This window comes from Orbicella franksi, chromosome 6 (assembly GCF_964199315.1).
Source record: "Orbicella franksi chromosome 6, jaOrbFran1.1, whole genome shotgun sequence".
Classification (NCBI taxonomy): domain Eukaryota; kingdom Metazoa; phylum Cnidaria; class Anthozoa; order Scleractinia; family Merulinidae; genus Orbicella; species Orbicella franksi.
The window spans coordinates 19643117-19661136 of NC_138150.1; the positions used below are offsets into that span (position 1 = coordinate 19643117).

The 18020-nt window shown below is 36.8% G+C and overlaps 1 protein-coding gene, 1 long non-coding RNA gene and 1 pseudogene across 2 annotated transcripts; all 3 read right to left on the reverse strand.

The window, feature by feature from the left end:
- Nucleotides 1-1560: 1560 nt before the first annotated feature.
- On the reverse strand, nt 1561-12257 carry LOC145490030 (uncharacterized). Its single transcript, XR_014049659.1, has 5 exons — nt 11936-12257; nt 11199-11293; nt 9721-10288; nt 9274-9359; nt 1561-1726 (listed from the first exon to the last, which is right to left on the reverse strand). It is a non-coding gene; the product is annotated as an uncharacterized LOC145490030 (long non-coding RNA).
- LOC145491189 (neuromedin-K receptor-like) lies at nt 5161-7029 on the reverse strand (annotated as a pseudogene).
- A 1493-nt stretch (nt 12258-13750) lies between the features above and the next one.
- On the reverse strand, nt 13751-16491 carry LOC145489901 (uncharacterized). Its single transcript, XM_081468981.1, has one exon. It carries the CDS (start codon nt 16149-16151, stop codon nt 15462-15464), a length of 690 nt encoding a protein of 229 aa, XP_081325107.1. The 5' UTR covers nt 16152-16491; the 3' UTR covers nt 13751-15461.
- Nucleotides 16492-18020: the final 1529 nt, after the last annotated feature.

Sequence of the window (18020 nt, forward strand, 5' to 3'; positions counted from 1 at the left end):
GCTAATTGTTTGATAAATTTTCCAAAATAGGTTCAGCCATAGGCCAGCTTTGATATTTGACGAAGTTTTAACTTATGAAATTTTGCTGCCTGTTCGTACAAAATTTTCTTCAAATTCCGCTTTGTAACACTATTTACCAAATGCTATTTGTTTTAATTCGATTCTGGACATTTCAAAAACTCTTTACGATTAAAAACAGCAACTTCAAAAGGGAAGAAGAAAAATTAATACTTTATAAATAACAGTGTTGCAGTAGAGACGAAAATTTTAACGATAATGCAAAGACAGATTAAATTTCTTTACATTTTCATATGTGCTTTGTAAATCCTCTTCTCGCTTGCCAAGAAATTTATTCGAATCTAGACAATGTTTAAGATATTTTTTGAGATTAAACAATTTTGTGGGACCAGATATTGAGTTTTAGGTCTGTCTGTAAGAGATGAAATGACAAGCTATGAACAGTTAAAAATCAAATCGATTGGATATGAAATAAAATTCTCGGAATCGAAATTACTAAAACACGTTTCACTACCATTTCATGCGCTCTAAACACTTGAGCATTTTGGACGACAAATTCAATTTGGCCAACTGTTTTGATGGAAAGTCTGGTTTTGTAGCTTGTCATTTCGTTTCTTTAAAAAAAAAACTTTTGCATCATCTCGCATAAAACCAATGACAAAATCATTTAACAAGATTGACAACTGATTTGGAACAAATTTGTCTAAAACACGGACTAAACTATCGAGAAAAAAAATCAAAATAGCGTTTTATGCGAGGTTATGTAATAGTTTCTCTTGGCGGGAATTTTGAAATGGTAGCCCTTTACAATTTTTTCTACAAAAAAAAATATAAAGGGTGACCGCTTTAAAATTTTTCTCGAAAAAGTGTTCAGGGGAAACTCTGTGCAAATTCGCTCAAATTTTCCCGCCAAAAGTCTTAGTATATAGAGGGAGCATTTTTTCGCAACACCTTTTAATTAAGTTAAATGATTTTAATTAATCAATTAACTTTTGTAAAGATCACAATAAAAATGCAATTCAATAATAACAACAACTTGTGGTTTTCATTGTTTACTTTATTGAGTGTTATTATGAAATATGAAAAGAACTAATAAAGACAACAAATGAAATCAATCACGCCCTTGTTTGAAAGTTTGCTTTACTTGACTTTGGTAAATTAAGTATTTGGTGCACGCATCCAAAAATTTTAAAAAAAAACACGGCGCATGCGTATTTTGGGCGCCCGTATTTTTTCTAAGTTTTTTGGCGGGAAAATGAAAAAAATAAAGAGGTTATCATAAACATTAGAAAATTTTTATTTTTTTTAAAAAAAATTGGCGCATGCGTATTTAAGCGCCTCGTATTTTTCTAAGTTTTTTGGCGGGAAAATTGGAAATTTTTGAAAAGGGGTTACCATGTGAAAAACTCCGAGAAAAAAATTATAGCACTTGTGACTAAACCAGAAAATGAAATTAAACTGTAAGTGTTAAACAACTTCTTTATCGACCTCTTTCTTGGCGATTTTCAGATTGCGTCAGTAATAGTTAACAAGCCTGAAAAATCGTGTCGCCCGATAAATTGTCTCTTGTACCTTACTTTTAAGCTCACGATGTCTGTTTATTGAAGTAAAAGGTCAGTGAATCTTCAAATTGTCCTTTGCTGCCATCTGCTTGCTTTCTTGCTTGTTTGTGTTGACTTGTAACGGCGAATCGCTCTCATAGGACGCCCTGCAAAAAGAAGTAGAAAAACATATTAATATTACAGCCAACAATCAAAAAATATCTTAAGGTGTTTAAACAGCCTTAAACTTAGTAATTATATTTTAAACGGCGGTATCTGTAAAATGGCGAAGGTTATTTAATTGCAGATCAACAGCAAGACATACACGTTGCGCTCCAGAAGCCATCGATGTTCAAACGTTTGTGGCGTTTTGTTTACTCACCGTAAAATTTTGTTTCACGGGATTTGCATGTGGAACCCTCAATACATCTCTTAGGATTTACCTCTCGTTGATGTTTGTAACAAAACACAAACGTGAAAGACAATATTTACTATCTATTTATTTGGCGTTTAGTTTACCCGCTGTAAAATTTTGTTTTACGGGAGTTGCAAGTGAATTCGCTCAATAAATCTCTTAGGATTTAGCTGATGTTTATAACAAAACGAAAACTTGAAAAAATATTTACATATTCAAAGAAAACAACGGTGTGAAGTTGCCTCTGTGGAACCGCTCACATACACTACTTGTAAACCATGAAGCAGATAATGTGTATTTGAATAAAGTTTTTGTTTGTGTGCAAAAAAATTCCAAACCGTTAGATTCCGAAGGAACGATTAATATTCTTGTATGCAACGAAGTTTGTAGTTTTGTGCGATTTTTATCCGTGATTTGTCGCAAAATACCTTGTAAAAAATATCCGCAAGGAATGTTCAAACAAAAATTTCTTCCACTATGCAAATTACTTCGTACAAAAACAAGGAATATAAACACGTCAATTTCACACTCACACTGTACGTGATATTCCTGGCTCAATCTCGTAATGCCAGCCGTTGGATCTTTATGTTAGCTTTTGGACTTGCAGACGACTCTCAGAATAACTGAATCGCTTTAGAAGTAACAAGTAGGATCAAAGCCAATTTGCAGTCTTACAACCGTAAATCGTCGGTCTCTTCAGATCTCAAAATTAGATTGAAAAATCCAATCCAGAAAATGATATGCACTCGAAGCAAGAGATTATCAAGGTACGAGAGTGAATCCCCCATATATGTCCTCTAACTAAGGTAATCCCTCTTAAGTTGTTTTTAGACATTGTACCCAGCTCTTCCGCGGATTTTACCCGCGCATTGCATGGATTTTTTCGTGGAGGATCTGTTTAGTTTTTCGTTTCGTTTCGTTTCGTTTCTTTTCAAAGTAAAGGAAAACCTCCAACGCTGTGGGGATGTCTTTTTTGATATTTTGATTACAAGCAATGGAGTTTCGGCTCTCGGTATGTTTTAATACATTTAGAAACTTTAATAGGAGTTTCAATAAGAGACGGAAGTGCCCTGCACAAACAATAACAACTGAATGAACGGTAGAGAAATCTTTAGACAAACGAGTGCAATTAAAGCAAACAAACGTCCAAACACAAGCTAGGCAACCGAACAAACAGATGGTCGAAAGTGCAGGAAGACGCTCGCTGCCCAAGCAGCAAAAGCAGTTTAAGCAGCAACGGCAACAACGCCAAAGGCAACATCGATTAAAAAACGACTTAATATTCAACCTACGAATCTCGAGAATTTAGAATGTGAGAAATATCCCAAACAGAATATGTAAGACAGCGTCAAAATTCGAAAAAGAAATTTTAAAAATTGGCCGTCGTATAGTTCACGTTCTCTCTCGAATTTGCAGAACTTTGTGTGGCTATTTCACGTTGTTGTTTTGTGACCTTTTGTAAACAACGGCAAAGAAATGAACAAAAGATTATAACGCACGCTTACACAGCCATTGTACTCGTTGCCGTTGCCCTTAAAGTTTGCTTAATTGAACTCCCTAAAACCGAACAAACAGCCAAATAATGAACAGCCAAACGAGCACAAAACAAACGAAGGCCCGACCGAACAAAAAGACGGCTGAGAGTGCAGGAAACATCGATCTCCGCTATAAAACGAGATCAAAACATATAAAATGACGTTCCAGCCATTTAATTCGTCACAGGTAGTTTCGAGAAAGTCGCTTCGGCTGTCCAGGCATCGCGCGAGTAGCATCCTCGGAAGAACTGGGTACCATGTCTAAAAATAACTTAAAAGGGATTACCTTAGTTAGAGGACCTATATGGGGGATTCACTCTTTTACCTTGATAATCTCTTGCTCGAAGTTATTTGTCGAGTGATTTTACGAAACCCGTGAAACAATGTTATTACAGCTATAAGTAACATACGATTGGCACACACGCAGAAATCAGGGACTGAAGACAAAATGTAATTCGAAGCTAATTACTTGTCACTGATGTTTGTCGGTGTGGTCCCGGTAAATTTCCTGGGAATGTTTAATTTCTCCTCGGTGCAGACTTTTACAAGTTACCTTTCACAGGGTAACCGTCTCTTATTCTTTCAAATGGAATGTCAAATCTCCTGGAAACGGGCAAAAACACTTTACTTTTGTACAGCCGGATAAAACTTCGGAATCTTTTTCCTTTAATTTTTTCCTTTTGCCCTTTTCTCTTTCGCAAGATTTCTCCCCAATGTTACAAGGCAGGGGCGAAGTAAATACTCTATAAATGATATTTCGCAAATTTTGACAAATTGTGTTGAGAAAAATCTTAGCTACAGGTTTTGCCCTGGTATTGACAGACTGGTCGATGTGCAACAGAAATTGCCAATTAAACACCACACATTGTACGTCTTATTTTATTTTCATGTTTTTACAAATGAGAAAAAAATGCAGCTTTCCAGTATTGTTCAGTCAACAAGTGTTCACAAGCATGTTTACAGTGAGTACACGGCTACACAAGAGATCTAGTAAAACCTTACTTGTGATTTAAGCCCGCCTCCCCCCACCAGCCTCCTACCTATGCACTGCGTCTCTTATTCTCATTAATAGAATGTCAAATCTCCCGAAAACTCGCCAAAATCCTTAAATTTTCCACAAAGAGGCAAACTACAACATTTTGCGTTTTTCCACTCCGTGACATTTCTTTCCAAAGTTACGTGCAAATAATATTCGCAAACTTTGACAAATTGTTGTGAAATAAAAATGAAAAATATAAATACAGTTTTTATCCCTCTTTGTATTATCGATTTCTGATAAGCAGGACAAGATGGAACTTTTGGCTATGAGTAAAAAAAAAATTCCGTACATAGGGTTCAGAACCACCTTGAATTTTCAAACCTAACTCTGAACTCTATTTACTTAACCTTCTAATCAAAAGTTGATAATTTAAAAAAATTAATTTTTCATCGTGCCGTTTTAGAATTATAAACCCTTAAAGCTACAATTAAGGTTGTTTTTAGCAGGTCATACTGTAAGAAGCTTAATTGTCTTCCCTGGGCTTCCTTGTCTAATAGACATTGATATGTTGTGAATATGTTTATAAATGGCAAAAATAAAACGAGAAAAACAACAAGTTTTTTTGATACCATGATTGCAGCATCGATTGATAAAGAGTGGTTATAATAATTCATCAAAAACGTTAACTATTTGACAATAAGTAGCTTAATGTGGCTCAAAGCAGTTTTCAGCCCTTTCCAAGACTTAGGGTGCGTTTCTTTAAGAAAATCCAAGATTGGATTCTTAAATCCGAAAACGGATTTTGCGCTTCTTTTCTAAACAGATTAATCCAAGATCTCTCGGATCATGGTACGTCAAAGAATCCACTCTGGGCAAGGATTCTTCGGTTCCTTAGATACATCATGATCCGAATGATCTTGGATTGATGTGTTCAGTAAAGAAACGCAAAATCCATTTTCGGATTTAAGAATCCAATCTTGGATTTTCTTAAAGAAACGCACCCTAAGTCTTGGAAAGGGCTGAAAACTGCTTTGAGCCACATTAAGCTACTTATTGTCAAATAGTTAACGTTTTTACCGCTGTTTCACCCGGAACAGAGGCCCTCAATAGTAACTCCATGGTCGAAGTACTGTTTCACACTTAGCCCCAAAAGAGACCTTTCAGGCCTTGACGAAAATTTCCACTGAATGTAAAACAGAGGCAAGAGTTAATAGCACAGTTCGTATGCATCATAAACACAGCAAAAAACCAAAAGGGTTTTCTATCGCAAGACAAAAAATTTATGTTGTCCCATACAAAGACATGAAGAGAGATAAAAAACACTGTATGGCATCCAGCATAGGATAAAGGCAATCACAATGGCTGCGACCATCTTGAATACATTTCTGTGCATTTTTATGCGTTTTTCTACAGCGTTGATAGATTTTTCGCCTGGAATCTTCTGCGACTTGAGCTTGAAAAGTATGATAGAGTAAAGGATGATAATCAATAAGAAAGAAATAGCACCGATAACTATAGGCATGGTATAAGAGTAATATTTGACAAAGGACTCTTTCGTCCGCCATTCACACTTCAGTTTTCCTGTGTACACATAAGTGTTGGCAAAGAAGGCTGGGGTTGACACGGCAATAAGAACTAACCAAGTGGAGAAGATAACGTAGGGACATAGCTTTGAACTGATGAGTGCGGGACGAAGGGGAAATACCACAGCTCCAAAACGATCGACTGCCAAAAACACCAAGCTTACCACAGAAATAAGACAGGTGACATAAAGGAAGAACAGCCTCACTGTACAAAATGCCCAGTTATGTTGGACACTGAAAACATCGATATTATCACCGTTTAGCTCTATTAGGAATGACGGCTGGACATAGAGTGGAAACAGCAGATCGGACATAGCCATGTTCACGATGAAATAATTGATTGTTCTTCGCAATGTTTTCGTCTTGTAGACAACTATTGCGATCAATAGATTCCCGACCAGCGAAACGACAAGAATCAGGCTGAAAGCAAAGGTTATTCCGATTTTCGCGGCTTTGGAGTCGAACGGATCAGTGCGAATGGAGCAGTTTGATGGCTGAGTTCCATTCACTGTTCTGTTCAATTTTGCATCCATTGTGATCATTGAAACTGAAAAATTCTTCCTTCGTTTCCTTGCAAGCAACCGCTACACTGATAGTGTCACACTGTATTCCAATTAACAGTCCGTTGTGAAAACTCTTATTTTCTCACAGATGTCTAATCTCCAATTATGTCAGTTCAAACACGCTGTTAAATTAAAGTCACTGTAGGCTATAGCAGAATTTATTTCCAAGCTGTTAGCTCCAACCATTATACCTGCTATGTTTCGGTTCTACCGAAGGAGGGATGCCGAGATATCTCACCAAGTTATAAAACTGTCAAAAAGAGACATTTCTATAGCATTCCTCGTACGGCCACCTAGAATGCTAAAAACAGAGTCTTACCAGTGTTTTCTTTGGTGTTATGTTTTTTCCTGTTTTCCCGTATCGATTAATATTCTTTTGGAGGATATCTGTGTAAATGGACACAGTTTGATCTGCTTAACTGAATATTCAAATTTTAAAACTTTTTTGGGTTACTTATCTTTTATCTTTTTTTTTCCTGAAACCGAATTTACGAGCTGCTGTTATTTAACAACATTCATGGCCCATTCTATGTTTATTAAAAACCGTATCGATATAGCATTTTGCTGGAGAAAACTCCAGCCTTACAGGTTTGACTGACGTGATTACAGATATGGCATCGAAACGATCCGTTGGGTGCCCCTAACAGAGAATTTGCTTTTAATAATTTTAATCTATAGAACAGTTGAGCATCTGTTCTTTATATACACTAAGCGATTGTTGTCAATTAGGCCTTTGAAGATCACAGATTTTTTTTAAATGAAGCTTTTGAATTTGTCCCACTAAATCATATCTCAAGTAAGTAGTAAGAAAATTAAAAAAAAACGAAACATATGCTGCTAAAGATCTTCTTCTATTATATCCAGGAACTTTTTAAAGTGTTTTAAATTAAAACTTGTCTCAGATTTAGTTGTAGCTCTCACATCAATAAGTCATGCAAAACTGTATTTGGATCTGAATTAGTTAAAGCATGCCTACCTATGAATAAAATTTAGCCACTCGGAACTTTTGGCTTGATAAAAGCAGTTGGTTCAGTTCTAGAAATGGTTTGGTTTTATTCCCACTTGCATTAACCATTCCTGTGTATACTTTTATTTCAGTACCTTTTTAAGGATGAGAAATGTGAGAGAACACCTGGATGCTGTAAAACCTGTTATTTCCATTATGCCGCCTCATGAGACTGGATAAAAACTTTAGACTGAGCAATGTTCAAGGAGTCGGTTATCATTAGCAACAACAAATGTTCTATGTTGAAGAAAAACAGCTGCCATAAATATTTGTCTTGACTCTTTTCAAGTTAACTTAAAATCCGATTGCATTCACTATTAACTGGAGTACCCGCTGATTTTAATTTACAATTTGCTTCTTTCCTCTTATAGAGTGTGTTCATTGTCACGCAAAAAAAAATCAAATGAAAAAACATTCAGTGGATTAAGTCAAGAAATAGTGATATTACAGAAGATAAATAAAGAAGACAGTTCTCCAATTTTAAGGGGTGAGCGTTGTCTTAAAGTTGAGATGTTCGTCGAACTGTTCCGCGCAAAATTATAGAGCCTAGTCGTCCAATATGGCGGCCGGAAAATAGTGTAAACATCTGGAGCTCACTTTGGCTATCTAGTCGACTGACTATCTGAACCGAACCAAAACACATTTACACAAGCACTTTTCCTAATACGTTAACTCCTAAAATGGCTAAAAATCAGGAGGTAAGTCTATTTTTCGACAAACGCGATCTTAGCTTTATGTCACGCACCGCCATAACTCCGAAATTCAAAATGCGCTGGTTTCCAAACGAAGGACGCTATTGAGCTGGAAAGTTGAAAACAGATATAAATTTAGTACCCTTTAGGCCTGATGAGGATAAAATCTTTAGTGGCTCCTTAGTTTTAGATTTGAGAGTCTCATGACGTCACGTGAACACACTCTATAAAAGGCGCAACCGTTCTTGTGATTAACTGAAACAAAAGTACAAGTTATGCTGTAATTCAATAAATTCCCTTCGTCCTATTTCAAGCCATTGAAGTTGTGAACAGCCCAATGGCTGTTTGCATCATTACAGTTTTTCTCGTTCGTCAGAAAACAGTCAGATCATGAAATAAAGAGCTAGTTAAGTAGACAGACGAAACTACACCAGAGTGTTTCTCGAACCCAAAAATAAAACATCAAAATAAAAACGAATATATAAAAAGTGATCCAGCCAAAATTATAGCAAAAGTGGACAACTGAAGCTTTTGCCCGTATCCGAAAGATTTGACATTGATGCAGAGATTTTTGTAACAGTTAATTGAGCTCCTCAAAACAATGCACATCAGAACGATATCGTCTAGCTGATAATTTATCTTCATTCTTTGTGCCCATTTACTTCAGTGTTAATGCTTCGATATAGTAAAGAAATATTGAACGCTGACTTCACTATCAAAGGATTAGCCCCACCCCCACCTTGGACTGGACTTCAAGTGTCAACCCTGGAAATCCCTTGTCCTAATCGTTGTTTTATGTAACGATGTCTTCACATGATTAAATATTAGAAACCTATGGCCAATTCAGGATATCTTTTCAGTTCCCTCTCCTGCAGTGTGTGCCATAAACGATAGTGCTGTCAAGTAGTCGACAATTGCTTCAACACAAAACAGTGACTCACCATGGGTGAAGCTCATTCTCCAGATGCTTTCTCTTTCTATCTCTCCACAACAATCCTAGCTTGTTACTTTCGTTGTAGCTTTTAACCTAACGAGAAGAACAAAGTCGTGATTTACATCATAAGTCTGTTCAATTTGGCAGATTCTGGCCCGGCTCAAAGTGTTTCACAAATGTAAAACCAACGACTGTTGTCGCGCTATTCATATTGTAAGTTAAGGCTATCATTGTAGATCTATTTCTTTAATAACTTCATGGCTACCAAGAATGCATTTTTGAGCGACCATTTTTTGTTTGCATGCTTACCACATGTATATAAGGTTAGACTTCCTCTAGTCAAGGAAATGTCATTTGTCAAAATCCTAGTTCAATGGCATCAGTTTTTCAGTTGTTAAGTGACAATCAATCACTCAGTACTACGGTTTTACTGGAGCAAACAACAGCGACTCACCATGGATGGATTCCACTCCTAGGCTGTGTTTTTCTCTCTCATAACAAGCTCAGTTTGTCACATTATTGTAGTTGTCTTCTCCTTTTTTCCTTCTAAGAGCAAAACGTTTTTGATAGTGTTAAAGTTTGGTCTCGTCACCTTTACAAATTGCTTAACGAAAAATCATTGTATTCTTTTCCTACGGCCCCCATCCTTCACAACACTCTGTGAAACGTGTCAAGGTTCGCCAGAACCGCTAGTAGAGCAGTTTTCAATTGAGTGCGGAACGTGATTCCCATGTAATTGGTTTTGCATTACTCTGTTAAGTGATGGGTATAGAAAATCGCACCACTTTCCCATCACATCGGATGAAAAACCTCAAACCAATAGTTAGTGCGTTTTCCCGCGCTTTTCTCTCGCAAAATTTAGTTTTGATTGGTTCACTGGGTGGTAGAGCGATTCCTTTAGTTAATGATCACTGAAGAGCACTGAATATTAAATAAGGAGACTCACCGTTTGCCCTACATAAAGTTCATTCTCCTGTTGTAAATTTCTCATTAAACGTCCACTGCATCTTTCTGTTTCTTACCTAGCAAAATACAGCAAAGACAAGATCATAGTCTCTTCCAAGAGAAAATAAAGATCAGTAAATAATATGCGAGTATTGCTTTTGAAGGTCATTTAAATTTATAATACAGATCATGTATTTCAACTCCTGGAACGGAACGTTGACTACACTATTGAAGGATTACTCCTAGAGATTCCTATCTTGGACTGAACTCCTGTACTATGATCCCGGAATGTCCCTTTTCCTAAAACCAATGGCCAATTCAAAACACCTTTCAATCCCCCTGTATACAGAGTGTCTCGTAATTGATATTTTTTTCACCTAGTTAATATTTGATCGAACAGAGAATAAATTGTTTACAGCAGCTCACCAAGTGCCTTTTCTCTCCACATCGATAAATACTTTGTCTTTTTCCGAACAAGTAAGAAGAACAAATACAACTTTAATTACATGATAACAAAAGTTTCTTTAACTTGTCAAATTTTGCTCCGAATTAAAGTGATCCGCAAACGTAAAAGCATGCTATGTATAAATTAAGATCAGTATTGAAAAGGCTCTGCATTTTGGGCGACCATTTCAAGAATTTTTTTATTCTTACTATTTCATTTTTATGTTCAACTTAAAAATATCAATTCTCCCGACCGAATACCATATATTTCATTTCATTTTAGCGCCAAAAATTTAATGTCACACCAAGAAATTTGAAATTTCATAGAAAAACCTGCACGTTGTTGGTTAACTTTTAAAAGTTTTGATTAATGGCTTGGACTGGACTCTTTCTAGTCCCGGAATGTCATTTATAATGGCATCTGTTCTTTCTGTTTTCTTTTTTTCTTCTCTTTTTTCTCTCCCCTTCCTGTCATGTGCGTCATTATTACTACAATAGGACTACTAAGAGACTAAACAACGCTCCAGTGTACAGAAAAGTTACCTTCTATGGATGGATTCCATTTCTCAGCTTAGCTTTCCTCTTTATAGATAGTCCCATTTTGTTGTTTTACTGCACCTATCTCGTCTGTTTATTTCCTAAAGAGAAAGAGATAGGTTTTCTTCAGCATTAACCCTTAGCCTTTACAAATTACCTCACAAAAATGTCCCTTTCTCATGTTTTAAATACCTAAAACGTTTTCAACTTCATTGGGTGAGATTCTATAACGGATATCTCAACCTAAGCATTTCCTCTTACCCAACCCTCTGTAAAAAAAAAAAAGCATTTCTGATATCCATCAAGGTCCAACAGCACCGCTATTTTTATCCAGCAATATTTATGATCACTGAAAGGTACTGAAGAATGGCAAGACTTAACGTTGACTCTTACATAGAGTTCTTTCTCCTACTGTAAATTAGTCTCTTCTTCCACAATGTGCCTGGGCAAAATATAGCAAACATCATTGACTAAAAAATTACCAACCAAAAGCCCAACGTCCATCTATCCATACTCGTCAACATTAAAGGTTTAAATGCATATTAATGATAATATTATCAATTACAAATCAGAACGTGCCTAGTACAGATTCGACACAGAGATCAGTAAACATATTGTTTGTATTTCAGCCCTCCCTATATTCGGGAGATTAGGCGTCCCATTTAGAAGACGGAAACGTACGGTGCGAAAAAGGAGTAGTTTCTACGAACGAGGGAATGTATAAGAAAAACTGTCACACTTACCTTTAAGTTTAGAATTCTTAATCTTAGGAAGCCCGTAGACATGTTCCGCAGTTCTTAAAGTGTTTGAATTTTCGTCCCGCAAAACCTTATTCCAGTTACAACTGACAAGTGATAACCGTCACCAGAAAGACCTTGGACGTTAAGGAAATGATTTTCCAGTTCAAGGGCGGTTCTTTGAAGATAGCTTAGCCAAAATTCGACTTGATCATGAAAACCTCCATTTTGAAATCTCTTGCGCTCTCGTTCCTCGTGCTGAGGTGTCACAAGAAAATGAATATGCAAAACATTGGCGATTAATATTTGCAATTCAAATAAAAATATTCCCGGGGCTTCAGTGAATAACTGGTCAACGATGCATTTTTGCTCAAAAGTATTTCAAAGAACTTTCAACCTAAAAAATTATGTAGAAAATCTTAATTGGTTTATCATTTAAACGTTCTACAACCAGAAAAATGTCGATCAAACATTTGCCGGTGGTCAACGTTCAGGAAGCAAGATGGCGACGCTTTGTGTGTACCTGTCCCTATAACTATATTATTGTTCTCTTTGCTCTTATGGCTGCCCTGTTTTTCTAGCCCCTTACGATCATTTTGAGTAACCAGTATTGTTGATGTATTTTCTTTTACTGTCTTGAAGTGTACGTATAGTCAACATCTAATTTCCTCGTATAGCATCAATACATTTTCAAGCAAACAGTTGATGAGAATTGAGAGAGCAAAACATAGATTGAAAAGACTGCATTGCCAGGTGTTGGGATTACTGTCTTGATCCGCCTCTTATTTCTCAGGTTTAACAGTAAAATAAATGTATGACCATTAGTAAGGAGAATTTGTATTTTGAACTTGGGACTGGAAGGGGCACGTGATATATTGAGGAGGTTCCTTCTTGGTTGTGATATTTCAAGCATTGAGCACGGAATAGGTACCATTTCCGCGTTCAAGAGAAAAATTTTTTTTTAATTAAGTGCCCTTAAAACCAACTTTTAGGGAAGGTTCAGTTAATCAAGCTGTTTTCTGTGCGATTTGTGGGAACCGAATTAATATGTAGAGAAGGCCAAATGTTAAATATTACATGAAATGTATTTACTGCGTAAATTTTAAGCATCTGTTCATCGTCTTCGTCATTACAGTCTGCCTTGGATGATCTCAGGAAGCTATTGTCACGCAATGGTTATCCCCGTGGTATCATCACGTACAACATGTACGATGTAGTGAATAGACATCAAAACAAACCTAAAGACCCTATCACTACAGTTCCCAAGAGAGAAATCTTCATTGTTTTACCATTTTTAGGGTTCCAAAGTAAAGTAATTACCCAGCAACTTAAATCTTGTATCTATAAGTTTTATGGTTGTTTTAACGTTAAAATAATTTTCCGAAACACCCGCCGAATTAAGTCTTTTTCCCCGTACAAGGACAGGTTCAGCCGTTCTCAGATGTCTAAGGTGGTTTACAAGGCAAGCTGCTGGGACTGTGATGATTTTTATACAGGAAAAACAAAGCGTCGACTACACGATAGAAAAACTGAACATTTTAAGGCCCTTGCTAAAAGCGGTCACACCTCAGCCATTGCGGATCACGTTACTTCCACGGGTCATAATATTAAATGGGACAATTTTGATATCTTAGCAACTGGTAGGTCAGATATACATTGTAAAATTAACGAAACATTGTTAATTCGTGATTTAAAGCCAGCCTTGAATGAAAACGTTGGCAGTGAAAAACTTTTTCTTTACTAACATTTTGTATTGTTATTACTATTATGGTAATTTTTTTTTTTTTTTCTCTCCGGCAGACTCATCTGTTTGTTATTTAACAATTATTCCATGAAACCGCGTTGGATATGAAGTGATAAATAACCAACGAGCGCGTAGCGCGAGTTGGTTATGATCACTTCATATCCAACAAGGTCGAATGGAATAATTGTTTTAGTATATTCTTAATCGGGTTTTTGCCGCCGATTTTTATTTCAACAATTTTACAGAGCGGAAAATTTTTAAACTTGGCGCACTGTTTTCCATATAAGGTAAAACTCCGACTAATGGCTCATAGTCGGAGTTTTTGAGCCAATCAGAGAGCTAGAAATGCAATAGTCGGAGCTGAGAATATACTAATAACTATTAGTCTTGTTACATATTATTAGATACCAGTCTTTTTCTTTTTCTTCGCGTTTAAATTTCGATTGTAATCTAGTTAACGGTCACTTCTGAAGATGTATGTTGTACATACGAAACGTCAAGGAAATTAACTTTGTTTAACATGCGTTTTGGTTCCATGTTTATCACCGCGGTTTGTGTTTTGTTTCTTCTAAAGCTACGATGGCCAAGGAAAAAGAGTGTTTACGATTTATGATAAAGGCAAATCTTCAAAAGACAATGATCCACCTTCTTGTTAACGTTAGCGTGCGTGGTCGAGGCGACAATTATATTTACACGTCCCCTTGCTTATTCATTTTATGGAAATATGGTGAGTGCTAGACTTGAAAAAAAATGATCGTTCGCCGTACTCGATTACGAGAAAACAACCCCATTTTTCTCTCTGATGAGCTAACCCGTAAAGAAAAAGCAACTATTTTTTTAATTGTGCGCGCCCTACTTAAGCACGTGATTATGCGCAGCAAGAATGCCCAGCGTAATACTAGGAAAGAAACATGTTTGTGGTAAATGCGACATATCTTGACGATTTGATGTTTATTTACTTTGCCAGGAATTAGTTTCAGTTACATCTAATGTTCTTTGCATTCATTATTTGGGGAAAGACATTGTTAAATTAAAGGCCCGGCCAAACTCAACATTATTGCATGCACAAAACATGTTGCACACGTTTTCCACCCTATTGCACGTGCACCATCCAATATATTTCAAAATATTGCACCAGAATAACCAAATGTGGTAACATGTTGTGTACAGCAGTGTTGTAATATGTTGCGTTGACATGTTGCGCTCATTTGACAGGGCTTTAACATTCATGCATTCGTGTTGTCAAATCATAGCTAATAGTTACAAAGTAGACCTGAGCTAGACCATGAAGTTTGTTATCCTTCTACTAGAAGGTACCCACATTAATTTTTAAAATGGAAGGTGTTTACACAGCATAATATCGTGAATCAATATTCTGCCTACCAGAAAATGGTCAATTATTTGTATTGCAACAAAACCCTTTTTATGTTGTTATAAATCACTTACTAAAAGCGAACCTGCGAGTAACAACTACTAGGTATCTCTCTTTAATTTGTTGCACGGAGACTTAAGCAAGGCGTTGTCATGCATTATAAATGGCTAGAATTCAAAAGGTGAAGATGAGTTATTGTCGCTAATAATTCTAAACTATAAGGTTCGTGTTTTACAAAGCCTGTGCGTATTTCAGACAAAACAGTTACTCAGTACGGTGAAACTAAAAGAAGTTTCATGCCATTTCGTCTTAGCTTCTTGAAATTGGCTCTATTCTTTTCACTACATATTTTCTGTCCATATCCAGCTATAACGATAACAGGTACAATAAACAAGTCACGGGTGATTTTGGCATAATTATATAGTGTCTTGTTTAGTGGGCTTGCGTTTTCTCCAGCCGCTTTTCTCGCTTCTTTCCGCATCCTCTTCCTTTGCCTTTTCTTTCAGCTCTTTCTTTTCAGCTTTCTGTCTTTCCTTCTCTTCTCCTTTTTCTTTCTTTTTCGCTTTGTCTTCCTCTTTTTTCTTCTCCTTCTCGGTCTTGTCTTTTCCTCCTTTCTCGTGCTCCATGTCGCCCATGGCTTCCATCGCTTCTTGTCCCGGACTCAATGGTGGAGCAAGACTTTGTCTTTTGGGTGAGCCAGGCACGCCACTCTCTCGTCTCACGTTGGGTGAGCCGGGCACGCCACTTTCCCTTCGTCCCTTCTGATCTTTCTTGGTCTTCAACTTATCTTTGATCCTGTGCTGTTTCCTAGGCGAAGCTTCAGAGTCTTCCCCGGGCGCGGAGACCATGATCTGCGGTGAGCCAGCTCCTTCAATAGAGTGCGCACCCTTTATGCCTGGGACTTGGTACTTATCATAATTTTCCTTTGGCCTGTCGAACGAGAACAAAACCACCTCAATGGCGATCAAAATTCCCACCATGTATGGGAAAAAATGAGGCACAAAATATTTGCCGAAGTTCACCGCAAGTGTGGCACATATCAAGCCAAAGGCGAGCGAGTGGATCGTGTTTTTCAAAGATCCTTCGATCACTGGTGGTCCGACCATCGTGTGGTTAAGCTGATCGCTAAGAATTAACCGCGATGAAACGAAGCGTTGGTTGTTGTTAACGGTGTAAATGGAAGGCGTTAAGTACAGATGGCACGCTATTAAAATACCATACAACCTGAGCAGTTACGACCTGCCAGAGGTTTACAATCAATGGACAAAAGACCACCAGCATCATATCTCGTTTTATTTTGACGCTTGTTAATTATGCAAGAGAACAAACAGGAAAAAAAATGAAAACGATGTGTTTCCATTGCCAACTTAAAAAAATTGGAAAAAAATTGGCCAAGACTGTTGAATTTTAATTTCCTGAAAATTTCTCTGTCTACTCAAATGACTTGAGGAATGTCTATTTTAACGTGGTAGTCGATGCTTTTTTGGAATTTTATAAAATATAGCGTAAAATGAAAACGTAAATGTAATATAATAAATAAAGTATTATCGTTGCTCCTTCATCTCCCATGGCTGCACGTTGCTTTTCTTGTCAGGGAAAGTTTTAATAACTATGCTAATGTCCTCCAAAACACGCTAATTAATTTCGCTGACAGAAACATTTCAGGCAAGCATAATTATTATGAATACGAAAAGACACTAATGTGGCAATTTGACAAAATGTTAAGCAAAGGGCAAACTGTGGCCTATGTTATCATGAGTACAGCTCTTAAAGGTCTCCGCTCTTGTCCTGTACAGCCTTGAAGCAAAACAAAAAGTGCCTAAGATGCTAGACAAAGGATTCTGAAATACCAATTTATGGCCAACGGCAAGATCTTAAATGGCTGCTCAGTTACCAAGCATGCGGTCAAAACGAAGGGTCGCATTAGACATCGCATACTGGGAATTTGATCTGTCACGATCTTCGACGCAAACAAGAGATATATAGATGTTATAAGATACTTATTAGAGAGTTTTATTGCAACACATTGGCTAGTGGTAACGAACTGTCTGGTTTAGAGAATATTATTTTCAGATTCGTATTAGTACACCTATGGATTCAATTTCATGACAGAAGGCATTTACAAATTAAGCACCTCGACTCCATGACTACGTTTCTTTGCTTTTTAACGATCATAAGCGTTATGGATATGATTGCGGTTGAGTGATCTGCTTCGTGTTTTTTTCCAAAATAAGCAGATCAACCGAAAGATATGGGGCTTATCATTGATATGTTATCTTATTGTCATCGCTAAAGGTTCCTTCCAGTATAAATATAGCATTTATTTTATCATTTTATTATTTTATCACAAGAGTGAAAACTGGAGAAAAGAGCGAATGATATGGAAATTTTCCGACGTCCCATTTCGAACGGTAAAAGAGGAGTATACACCTAAAGTCTACAGTTACCGATCAAATTTTCAGGAAATTTTCACATGACTTTCAACCGAAATTTTACGGACTTCTTTGGCTAAAATTAATGGTAAGCACCCTAATACTGAATCAATTCGTATTCAAAAAGGAAAGATAAACGCCGTTAGTAGTTCCAAACGAGATTAACATCACATTTCTCTTTACACTCTCGACGCATTTTCAAACAGACAGATTAGGAGAATGGAAAAAATGATCAAACTTGGGAAGGTATGTTAATGTACTACAAAATTCTCAGAACTGGCTTTGAAAGGAACGTGGGGAAATTAGTAAGGAGAAATAAGGTTTTGGTCCTGAACTAAAACTTAAAAAAACGGTAAATACGAGATTGTTGTTAGTTTTGGAAGTTTTGTTTCTCAATGAAGGAAAGAAGCATTCTTCGCTATTTAATGGGGAGTGAATGTGTCCTTGCACAGCAAAGAGAGAGAGAGAGAATTCTATATCAGTGCCAATATTTTAAGGACTTTATTTGGCTTACACAGATATCTGTGGTATTGTGTCAACGCT